This window comes from Rhinolophus ferrumequinum, chromosome 6 (genome assembly GCF_004115265.2).
Source record: "Rhinolophus ferrumequinum isolate MPI-CBG mRhiFer1 chromosome 6, mRhiFer1_v1.p, whole genome shotgun sequence".
Lineage (NCBI taxonomy): Eukaryota > Metazoa > Chordata > Mammalia > Chiroptera > Rhinolophidae > Rhinolophus > Rhinolophus ferrumequinum.
Window position 1 is genome coordinate 32253884 of NC_046289.1, and position 12612 is coordinate 32266495.

Here is a 12612-nt window from a genome sequence, read left to right on the forward strand (position 1 = left end):
GCCAGCTTAATTATTTTCTCCCCAAAGACGTTTCAGAACAGAATATGCTCTGGTTGAAGAGTTCTTGGTTACATGACATTTATGTATCTTCTGTTTTAGTGGGAGATGAGAAAGACAAAACAGTGGATCAATGTCAGCAAGTACCTTTTATTGTATGTAAAATGTTTTAGGGGGTTCCAAGGTAAAATCTGCTATTTCAATAGAAGATTTTATATATTTTCATAGAATTTAGTAACATATAAGCCAAAAGTAATTTTATGTGTATGTTTGTATACTTTTACTATAAATGTATATTCTATGTATACCTACATGCCCTTACAGACAGCAATATGACAAGTGTTCATACTCACCACACATACTACATACTATACTCACATACACATTATACATACATAGGTGCAACCAGAACTAATGTTCATGCTTATCACATACATTTGTACATAGACATGGGCAGCATACGAATCCATTTATTAGGGTCCTGACGACTGTGCTTAACATTTAAAAAATTATAGCGCTCATATATGCTCATTGCAAAAATTCAAACATTCCAGAAGTACATAGAGTAGAAGTGAAACTTCATTTTCATCCCCTACGTGGTCTCTAATAGTATTTCCTCTCTTCTCGGAGGGAGCTACTACTTAACAGCATCCTTCCAAATATTTTATATTTATTTACACATATAATATATATGCGTTTAGTTTAAAAAAGATAAATTGATTATATAGTTCATGTTATTGTGCTAGTTGTTTTTTTAAACTTACCCTGTCATGGATATTTATGAATATCAACCTCACCATCTTTCTATTGACTCTATTAATGTCTTTTTAGAACGGGGGTGTACACTACATGTACACATGTGACTGGAAGGAAGTCCCTTAGTATGTTAGGTGTGGTCATCTCTGGTTGGGGGGCGTGCATTCACCTATCATTCAGCCACTCCAAGTACCCAGCACACAGGGCTCAGTACACATGCCTGCTGCTATTCCTACTGCTAGAGCTAGTACAACCCAAGCAAAAGTTTTTAGCCACCTAAAGAAAATGCAATGCTAGAAGGCAAGGATGCTACAATACCCTAAAACCCTAAAAAATAAACGAAAAAAACCATCAGTTATTGTACTACATTTCTATTAAAGCAAATGCATGGGAGTCGGGTGCATTGCTGAAGCCGCACTGGTCATACTGGGTAGCTGAGCCAGGCCTCCTGTTTGCATCTCAGCCGAGCTGTGCCCGTGTCTATCTGTGTCTGTATGGTAGCGGTGGCAGGGGCAAGGTGGGGAAGGGGACAGTTCATCTCTTGCTACCACCCTCCTCTTCACATAACTAGCCTTGAAAACCAAACCTTTTCTCCTGTGGTCCCTCACCTCTCTCTCAGTAGCTGTGAGGCCCACACACTAAGAACTCTCCTTCCCAGGCCATAATGTCAAACTGTTCATGACACCACCTCCCTCTGCCATGTCATCCTCCCATCTGGGCTGTCATAAATGGAGCTGGGACCATGGTGATTTTTTTTCTCACGCCCCACTTGTACTCTGTCCACAGCAAATATTCCAAAATGCTGTTGACTGATTGATGATGCTGGATCTGCAGTGACCTGCAAATGAGCACATGGCTTTTCTGTGGGTCATTTACTGCAGTAGTTTTATTAGGATCACTTGGGGGCTTTTTAAGACTATCTTGATGCCCTGTTAGCCAACTACCTGCCTCTACCCATCTTCCTACTCTGGGACCAATGAAATATGAATCTCTGGAGAACGGACTTGGGTATCTGGGGGCTCTGACTTCATTGGTCTGGAGTTGAGAACAACTGATTTACATCATCATCTTCACTATCATCATTTTCACCATCAACCAAGGACATATATCAAGGACTTATTGCTAAGGGCCAGGCATTGTTTCAAGCACTTACATGCATTATCCTGTTGAATCCTTACAAAGATGGTACCATCTACGTCCACAGTCCATAGAACAGGAAGTTAAGCTTAAGAGAAGTTCACTAATGGACAAATGTCACAGAGCTATTAAATACCAGGATGGATATTTAGCCTGAATCCAGCTCTGGCTCATAATTGTGACCACACTATTTGCTTCAGCTCAGAATTTTAAGTGACAGATCGAGCACTTTCTTGAAAATTCAGTTATCCAGGAATCTTAATCTAGACTCATGCTTTATCCAGGAATTTAAGAAAAGAAACGTTAGAACATGGAAGGGTGGGGAGTGGGGGGCGGCAGGCCATTTCATGGCCTGAATCTATTAGAAATGACCGCCAGATGGCAGCAGACACTGTACATTTAAAACCTTAAAGCCAAGAGACAAAAAACAACACAAAGAGGAGAAAGGTCCCAACTAGATAAGGAGCAAGTAATGGTAGTCTGAAATGATCATGTTTATTTTGATTCTTTACCCAGAAGCTATCAAAGCAGTTCTGCTTACATTATTAATTTAGGAAAATTTAGGAAGACAATGGGTTAGTGGGCTGAACGTAGGAGGGAAGGAGAGAGGAGTTTGGTTTTTTGATTATGTACCCTCCTGGCAGGGCAGCCAAGGTTGTCCGGCTGAGTGACTCTGACACTGCTCTTCCTAGGGCTTCATCCTGCTTTGTATTCTGGATCTCTTTTGTGTAGAAACCTTAGGCTTACTGTGTAATTCCATTTAAAAAAAATGTATTAATTGCCTCCTGAACGTTTAGCATTCTTAAGGATGGTATATGAACTCTGTAAGGTGAATAAGAACTGGCAATCCAGTTGGGGGGGAAAGAAATGAAAATATGAGAAACAATTCGATTTATGTGGAAGGGCAACAGGTGAAGTTTCTCTTGCTCTTTGTTAGTTCTGTGATAATGACGTAGAAGATTTATTTGACTGAATTGGCAAAATATAATTTTAAGGCTGGAGGAGGTCTGACAGATCAGTTAGTACAGTGGCTCCCAAAGTATGGTCCCCAACCGGCAGCGTCAGCATCCGTGGGAGCTTGTTAGGCACGCCCACCCTCGGGCCCAGGCCAGGCAGCCCGCGCAGGTTCTGAGGGAGGGGCCACACCGTCTCAGACAATTTTATAGTTTAAGAAACCAAAGTCTAGACAGATTAAGTGATTGAATTGGGACTACAGAGCAAACATACCTTTAAAGGAGGCTCACACCTGGGCCAGCGGGCTCATTTCAGCCCACCTTTGCCACTGACTGCTGCAACGAAACATGGCAGGGGGTTTAGGGTCAATACAAGGAAGTGCCCTCCTGCCCGTGGGATTGAGGGCTGAGCAGTGGGAGGCTGAGGGATTTGAATTTGTAACAGCTGATAATTTTTTTTTGGCGATGGAGCACATTTTGAACTTAGGCAGGAGGATCCCTTGTTGAGACGGTGTAAAGGGGCTCTGAGGGTTGGTAAGTAGGCTCGCTAGGGTTTGAAATTGAGAATGGAAGACCAGTGCTTGAGTGCTTCTTGAAGAGACAATGTTTTTAATCTAAAAGAGAGACTGGACTGGGGCTGTGAAGAGTTACAGAGGAGAAAGAGGCTGGGGTAGGGGTGGGATTGGGGGCAAGGCAGGCTTTTGAATACTCCCCACTCAACTTCACTACAACGGCAGGAGAGTGATCAGTTTGAAGGCAAATCTGGCGTTCTGGGATAACTATGGGTGACTATTAGAAAAATTCAGGGATAGCCTTAGCATCAGACGGTACAGGTGGTGAGTAAGTAAAACCATTGCCCCTTCTCAGACTTTATGTACACTTGAATCCCCTGGGATCTTGTTAACCTGTAGATTCTTATTCAGCAGCAGGTCTGGAATGGAGCCTAAGAATTTGCATTGCTAACAAGTCTCCAGGTCACGCAGACACTGCTGGTCCAGGGACCACACTTTGAGTGTCAAGGAGAGTTGCACTGAACACTCCCTCCACCCCTCTCACCCCCACACCCACATTCAGTTGGAACAGAATTCTGCTTCCAAGTCTTCTTGGGTTTCCTGACATTTATACCAGATTTTCAGCGCGTCTCATTTTCATATTCTCCCATAAATACACTCATATTTGTCAGGCTTGGTTTGGAAAATCTGGACAAGCTATATGGGGTGGGAGTGTGGCATAGTGCTTAAGATCATGGACTAGGGAGGCATATTCTCTGGGTTCAAATCACAGCCCTGCTGGTAACTACCATCTTGGGGTCTTGGGTGAGTTTTCTCTGCCTCAGTTTCCCGATTTGTACAATGAGGTTGATAGTGCTGGCCTCATAGGGTTGTTATGAGAATACAATGTGTATTTGTAGGCCACTTAGAACAAAGCAGGTTCTTTAGTGGTCAAGAGTCCATCCTCCCATACCAACAACAACTGCAACGTCTCTACCCTCATTGGATACAAGGGCTGAATCTGAAATGAACATTTCTATAGTAGTAATGAAACCCAAATGTTTGCATACTCTGACCCTCTGAGTCAATGTCCCTACAGCTCCATTTTTCATAATTTTGGGAGAAGATCGTGTCCTAAGCTTACTTTTATAACTTGTCATGTGGGCAGACTTCTTCCTAACCCCTTCCCCCCAATTTGCATACTTCTAAAACCACATTACGATGCATGTGAGCAAGAAAGGTTGAGTTGCTCATTGAGGAAAAACATTTATTTTGAGGTTTTAGGCAAACTTTCCATAGAGGTTTGATGCCAGGTTCTGTGCTCCAGATGGCCCTACCGGGTCAGCCAATAGCAAAGGGGGAAGGCTGGCGTCTTTCCATGTGGATCCCGGGTTGCCATTAATGAACTCCAGCTGTACTTGCCTCCCTGCTTGGTTGCATGTCTCTTTCTTCAGCCCATTGGGAAAAGAGGGCGTCAGACATCAGGGCCAGTGAAGACATGTGGTGTGCAACCCTGGCTCAGGGTTGCAGCTGATGGCCTTCCTGCTCTCACATTCCCACGGTCACTGGTGACAGCCGAGCTGCTGGGAGCTGTGGTTTCTCAGTGACAGACACCATTCTTTGCTTGGCCACATGCAGGCAGTCCCCGATCCAGTGGGGCTTGTGCACAGAGAACCCAGGGGTTTACCCTGCTGAGAAAGCAGGCTCCTGACACCAGAAGATTCTTGTTGCTCCCTGGCAGTGCCATTAACTGCCACTTTTGCTAATGTTGCCTTTGAGATATGAGTATGTCTATCCTTGAATTTGGCCTGAGAGGCCACAATATAAGCAGGGCTTTACCCACACTGCTCCTGGGAGCCAGGACCCACTCAGAGAAGGAGGCAAGATGTCTTAGCACCGTAGCTGGCTCTACTCTAGGTGGCCTGTAGGGGAGTGGGAGGATGCTTGGCTCAGAGCCATGACCTGGGAAAGACCCCTTTCCCAGTCTGGCAGTTCTCAGCTGGCGAATGCCCAGGCTTTGCTGCAGCATCCCCACCCCAGCATCCTGCTCCCCACTTGGTCTCTCATGATGCACTCTAAACAAACTCGCCTGCAAGTACGTCATGGAAACGTTGGCTCTCAGACTCTTTGTAGTCAAGCCAAAGATCTGAACTCTAGAGAACCCTTCAGAGAGACTTTCAGTAATATGCATCCTGTTCAGGGCATGCGCCGAACAGGATGAGTTAGCACGACCTAAAGAGATCTAGCTTCCAGGCCTGGCCTTGTTGCCTCCCCAGTGTGAGCTGAGAGGTAAGATGCAGAGTCACCATATGAGAAAGCCTTCACTTCATTGCCTAACCTAGTGTTTGGAATGCTACCTAACAGATGAACCAGAGTTCTGAAGACTCTGTCTTCAAAAGTCTCCACTCAAAGTCCAAATATTAGTTTGTTTCAGGGGTTTGGGTTGGGAGCTAATGTTTAATAGCAGCTGCCATATGCTGGCCGTGTATGCATGTGACTTCATTATAAACTGTCTTCAGCAAATGCTTGGCTGGTTTGTAAAGGGCTGGAAACAGGTCTCAAGCAGGGCTGGTGGGGCTGCAGTGGTGCCCAAGGCTGACTAAGTATGGCAAAGTGCTGGGAACCAGGTCAGACGATTTTGTTCAGGGGTGACTTTGAGGGTAGAAATAATGAGTTCATATCACTTTCCCTTTCAGAACATAAGTGCTTCTTGAGGTTGTGAAATCAACCTTGACCCCCAGTTAGCTCAAGACAAAGATGAGGGCCACTGCTCTTTGGTTTATTCATGTTAGAAATCTAATTATTCACAGCAAGATGGAACTCTCTAGCTGGGTTCAGAGACTTATTTCCTTTTCGTGGTTCAAAGATTAATCAATTGGTTTTGTGATCACCTCTATTTTCATTAGTAACTCAGGCCGAATGAGTTTTTTGAGTGAGTTATAGATGCTGCTGAGCCATGTGACCTCAGCAACATTTGCTAGTGTATAACTGAGGAAGGTGGATTATTCTATCTTAGGCAAGGAATGGAAATTTTGAGATGATGCTTCTAAATTAAATTTGCTCACACAGCCTTATTGGCAGAGTAGTAGAACCATGGGAATCGACTCGCGTAGTAGTCATGTTCCACCGCTTCCTCCTAATGTTAGGGCAGTGCTTCTCAAATTTTAATGTGCACATGAATCACCTGGGGACCTTTTAAAAATAAATTTTCGAATTCAGTAGTCTGGGGTGGGACCTGAGATCTGCATTTCTAATAAGGTCCCTGGTGATACTGACCCTGCTGGTCACTGGGCCACACTTCGAGCAACCAGGTTCTAGAACAGTGGTTCTCCACGTATGGTGTAGAGACGAGCAGTAGCAGCATCAGGAAACTGTTAGAAATGTAAATTCTTGGGTCTCACCTGTAGAGTAAGAGACTCTGGGGCTGGGGCACAGTGGCTGGCTTTTAACAAGGCCAGCAAGTGATTCTGATGCCTGTTCACGTTTGAGAACCACTGGTCTACAAGATAAATTACATGTCATCCTTTAGTGTAACAAATTCCAACATTTAATAATCCTTTACTGCTGAAAGGTCTCCCTTAGGTTTAGCCTCAAATCATTCTGCTTCATTACTTTAATTCTTTTAGGCTTCCTTGCAGTCATCTTTCAAAGGTTGTAATCATAGAATTTGAGTCCTAGAAGAAAACTTAAGATGTGTTCTGATTCCTTTTCCCCAGGTTTTATGCTCCCCTAGCAACCCTGTCTACCTCTGGGCTTTCAAAGTAGCTGCTGGAAAGCATTACAGAGAAAGTTGAAGAAACACCTATAACCCATTTGTTATTATAGTTTATCAGTGCTCATCACTTTCTCCTGTGTCAGAGGTATGCGTCATAATGCTTTCTTCAATTTGGAATTTAATATATTTTGACATTGCCTTAGAGCTTCCACTCCTATACTATTATTATTTAAACATTTTTTCTAAATAGGATAGAGTAGTAGGAAAGCAGAATTAAAGTCTACAAGGGCTTTTAAACAGTTTTACTGAGTTTGAAATTAAGTAAAGTCCTGGGGAGGTTGTTCTGGAGGCAATTACTGCGCAGAAGCTAACAATTGTCACGGATTGCGTTAGAGCAAGGGAGAACTAGATGGGCATGAGGGCCACAGAGAGCTTTTTAGAAGGCAAGGGAAACAGACAGAGGTTTCAGAGTCAGGCAATAATTCTTGTTGTATTGAACTTTTCAAAGTGGATTATATTTATAAAATCTGACTATAGAGCAGAAGGATATAAACTCTTCTCTCTTTAAGGCTATGAGTTCCTGATGAATGGGGACGCCCCAATGATTATACGGTTAAATTAGGCAACCCCAGCCCAAAGAACAGTGTGCCCTGATTGCTGGAATGCTTTCTGGTGGAGAAACAGTCAAATATGAGCCACACTGAGGCCCTTGTAGTTAGAGCAGAGGAGCCAAACTGATTTTCCTATTTGGGCATCTGGGGACATCCTTTCCTAGTCATGTGTCTTGGTATTGATGTGAGTTCTCCAGTTCCTGAGAGTCGCTGGCCCAAATGGCCATCTGCCAATGAGGGGCAACTGTATGATCTTAGGAGCCTTGAGGCTGGTGCTAGATTTGACAGGTTCCCCACTTCCCAGGCCTGCCTAACACCAGCCTTTGACGTCCCTCAGACATTTATACAGTGGTCCTCGCAAATGCACACAGAAATCCCAAAGAAAATTCTATTTATTATTATTTTTTCTACTCTAGAGCTTTCAAGTTGAGCAAAGGACCTAGCTCCAGATATTTGTGAAAGAAGGCCTAAACAAATGTATAACTACAAATAACAATTACCAGGAAACTCACAGTGGGAAAGAGCATAGTCACACATTCACTCCAAAGAACTTCAGATGTATGAATGTGGACAGACTAAACAACCTGCTGATTTTGACCTAAATAAATGACCCGAGACACATGGTAACAAAAGCGCTGTCAAAGAAATTGGGCCACAGCTGTCAATTGCTTACCCACTTCCCCTCCGACCCACGAACTTGTAACATTAGAAACTTTTCATAATGGTGTGAGGAAGGGAAGATAAGGTGGTGTTTTCACCCAAGTAGAGCATGTGCTAACTGATTAGCAGGTGTTGAGAGTTCTAGTCATTGCCTCACATTATTGGTTGGGTAGGTTTTCCAACTTGAAGAAACATATCTGACTGACTGAGAATATTTCAAGAATCTTAGAGAATTTAGCGTCAACCCCTAGTTATTCAGAGGTTGACCCTTATTTTGGAAAACATCTAGTCCTGGCTTTTATTCCTTCCAACACTTATTCCATCTTCTTCCTACCTCCCTACCCCACTGCTCCATCCCCCCTTTCTTTTTGGACATTTCCATAGCTGATTAGGCAATTCAAATAAAGGTTGAGCAAAGAATATAACAGCAAAAAAATGGGTGAAACTCAAATTTATGAAATTGGCACAGTCATCCTAGATCTGGAATTGGTAAGGTAGGAAGAAAGTGAAAATCTTGACCAAATATATTATTTTGGTTTTTATTAGTCATCAATCAATGAATGAATCATTATTTGCCTATCAACACCTTGAATCATGCATGTAATGATTTAGTTTTTTGTAATTATAAATATTTTTAAGATCTTTAGAATGTGCTTTTAGTTGTCATTTAGAGAGACCATAAATTCACCCCAAATGATCCAAAGAGGTAACATCTACTGAATGAATGAAGATAACACAAATGAATCAAGATAATAAAAAGGTACCTGTCCTGCGGTGTCATACAGTCCGAGCAAGTGTTGCTTGCCTCCCACTGTCACAGTAACTAGGGGAGAAGAGAAGAGGAGAGTCCGTAAGTGCAAGCGTCCGTCAGTAGGCTTCACATTTCTCCTGCCAACATTCCCTAGGCAGCGAGGATAAGCATATGCCTCATCCATGCGTATTCTAAACCAAGTCGACAGCATGATTTCCAAATGAAAGACCACCTTGGGCGGCACTGAGACTGGATGGGCTGAGCCAAGTCCAAATTTTTCAAATGAGATGAATATTATTGGTGCCACTAAGGCACTCTGTAGGCTGTTCATTGATTCTCATTAGGCCCTAAAATATCAAGCTCCTGAGGGAGAAGAATGCTGGACCCTTTCTTGGTTAGTTTATTTTCTTCTTTTGTTTGGTTTGATCCACCTTTTAGGATACAGAATTGGGTAAGCAATTTCTCTGTTAGAAATCTGTTTTGAATATGTCTCTGAAATGTTAATAAAACCCCCAAAACAAAGAATATTAACCCACCTGCATATTTTATAATGTATACGACAAAGCAAATACTGAAACAAGACAGGCTTAATATTTATTTTTAAAAGTTTTTTTTAATTGACTATTCCTTTAGCTCAACTCATTGCAATTTTGAATCTTAGTTGCAGGAGAACATGTTGTATAGGTTCGGTTTCACGTACCTAACGGGTGTATATAGCATGAAAAGTGGAGAGTTTGATTTACCCAGCTGGCTTACTGTTCTGCCAAGCAATTGTTGAAAGTGAGAAGTAATAGAGGGATACCAACTACTCTGTACATGTCTGGAAATGAAATAAAGTATTAACTTGAAACTAAACTGAGATTGAACAGATTGAATGCAAGAGTGATACAATTCTCCTGGTGAGTGGAAAGAGCAAATTAAAAAAAAAAATTAATTTCTTTTTGGAAAAAGGAAGCAAAATCTGAAGGAGAATGTGGTTTTTCCTAGTTGATTAAAAAATGTGCAAATGCAATGTAAAGCTGACTTTTGACTCCTCCTACCATTATCTGTGCAGGAAATGAAAGATAAACTGAATAGCAACCTTTTATAACCATATCACTAACATATGCCAGCCAAATTCTCTAGTCTGCTGCTCAGAGTTGCTGATTTGGTACTGATTTTACTTTTATTTGTTTTCAGGTTCATGGCTTACCTGTATGCAAAATACTTCTTAATGGCTCATTCTTTGAAAAGCACTGTTTAAAAGCAATGCCTCCTCAGACTGGGAACAATTTTTCTCTCTTCAGATCAACATTTGTTCAGCTTGATAACATGGCTGCAGCCATGCAGATGAGCTTTTAAATGTGCATTTCTAAGTGGTGAACCGGGATCCATCCAACCCTGGTAACAACGCTGACAGAAGAGGGGCATTGTGGCGACAGAGTCCCAGAGAGCAGTTTCCAGGCTCTCGGCCTCACGTGGAAAGGTGCTGACTCGGGTAGTAGATGGCCATCAGCTGTGACTAATTGACCATCAGCTGTAACCAGTTAGCCAATTAGCCACTGATATAACTGCCACGGCTGCGTTGGTTGGTCAGTTGGTTGGTTGGCAGGCAGAGGACAGCAGGACAGCAGGTTGCAGATCGTGTGGATCCAGCCTCCAGTGAGGCTATAGTGGTATGACTCCCCTACCTATGGCTCCGTGGATGTTCCTTTTTGGCCTGGCCATATCCTGCGTTCTTATGTGGGGAGCGGGACCAGAGACCCCGCAGGCCGCCTTGCATGACAAATGGCGCAGCGAGCAGGGTCTCCCGCAAGACAGGCATTTAAACATTTTTACTTCCTTTCAACGTCAGGCTAGGTAGCTAGCAATGGAAATGAAGGTGAGACTGCGAGGCCCAGAGCTCTTTGTCCTGTTTTGTTTTCCTCTTCCTGCATGCTTCTGCTTGAGTCCAGTCAAATGTTCCTGAAATCTGCCCAAGTGGTTTCTTTAGTGACCAATTCACTACCTCGTAAGGGATAAGGAATGAAGGGAATAAATCCAGCCATTACACATGGAATTTCCTGCCTCTTGTGAGCCGAGTGCAAGCAGGTTAGGGGCAACTGTTCTGGAGACTCCCTTGGACGGAGCCACGACCTACAGGCGTGGGGCCACCTGTGGAGCGATCACCAGAAGCTGGGTCACCCTCAGGGCTCCACTGGGCACTGCAAATGTTCCTAAGCAATGGTTCTGACCTTTGTCATTGGAGCCCTGAAAGTACTGCTCGGGTTTTCTCAGAGAATAACCATTCCCTCCAGCCTGCTTGTCCTCAGGCCTCACCTTTTTCTCCCTTGGAAGCTTTGACTGCAGGGAACTGCACCAGGCCTGAGGCTGGCCCAGGAAGGGTGGGGTGTGGTCTGAGAGTCTGGGCACAGCCTTCTCTTCCCTTCATCCTTCCCTTCCTCCAGGGTTTATCCGGTTCCTGGACTGCTCAGTATTAGGAGTAGAAAGACCAGCCACACTTCCTCCTGTTGTGGAGCGTGGAGCGGAGGGGTTTATTAGCAAGGCCTGGGCAGATGCAACATAGTAAATGCTACGCCAGGGCGGTGTGGAGGGTTGGGGAGCTGGCAGTAGGGGTAATTTTGTGCGTGCGTGAATGTGCACACGTGCATGTGCGTGGGCCCTGGGAACACGCCGCGGGGCACTACTGCATATGCGCACATGCCCTGCTGCAGCGCGGCTAGGGAAGGCTTTCTGGGGCATGTGTTTGAGCTCAGTCCCAAGGATGGTCAAAAGTTACCCAAGGGACATTGACAGAAGGGACGGGTCATTCATGAGCTGCTTGGGGTACGCTGGCGGTGGGGCAATGATGATTCAAGAGCTACCTGGGATGTGCCGGGAACCGGACTTGGGGTGATTCACGAGCTGCCTAGGGCAGGACAAGACGGCTTAGGAGCTGTCTTGGGTGTGCTGGGGTTGGGACAAGGGGTGGTTCATGAGCTGCCGGTTTGCATCGGGGAGATGGGGCAGAAGGGTGGGCATGCAGGGTCGGGCTGTCCTGACTCACTAGTTTAAACTTTATTCTGAAGGCTTTGCTAAGCAATGGAAGTCCCAAATTATTCTTTTTCCCAAAGACAACTGAAAGAGAAGGAATTAAAATAACTTCCTTGGGTTAAGGCAAAATGGCGGGAGGAGGGACGATGACATTGTTGGGGTGGAAGCCATGTCGTTTTCAGCTTTGCTGGCGTAGTGGCTGTCTACTCGGTGTGTTTGCCCAGTCCTGCTGCAGGAATCCGAAAGGAAAGGGGCAGAGCTAGTGCCCCTATTTCTGGACATTACTTTTATTCTCTGCCCTTTTATTTTCCCATTTTGTTGGGAGGAGATAAGTGGATCGCATAGTTGATGATAGAGAACATCTAGGGACAGCGAGAGACAGACTCAAGCATTAGTCACAAACTGTGGGTTGTACAAATGGCTTTGTGAGTTCTTATCTTGGACTAGCAGTGCCAACTTATTGCTTGCCAACAAGCTGCAAGTCCTGAGTCCTCTCAATTTGGAAATGAGTCATGACAGATGGAAGGCA

The 12612-nt window shown here is 44.2% G+C and overlaps 1 protein-coding gene across 1 annotated transcript in view; it reads right to left on the reverse strand.

Annotated features, from left to right (window-relative positions):
- RHOJ (ras homolog family member J) overlaps positions 1–12612 on the reverse strand; it is a 77123-nt gene that overhangs the window by 10860 nt on the left and 53651 nt on the right. Inside the window, exon 2 of the mRNA XM_033109277.1 lies at positions 9085–9143. Coding sequence (XP_032965168.1) covers positions 9085–9143 — 59 coding nt within the window. The remainder of the gene's footprint in view (positions 1–9084; positions 9144–12612) is intronic.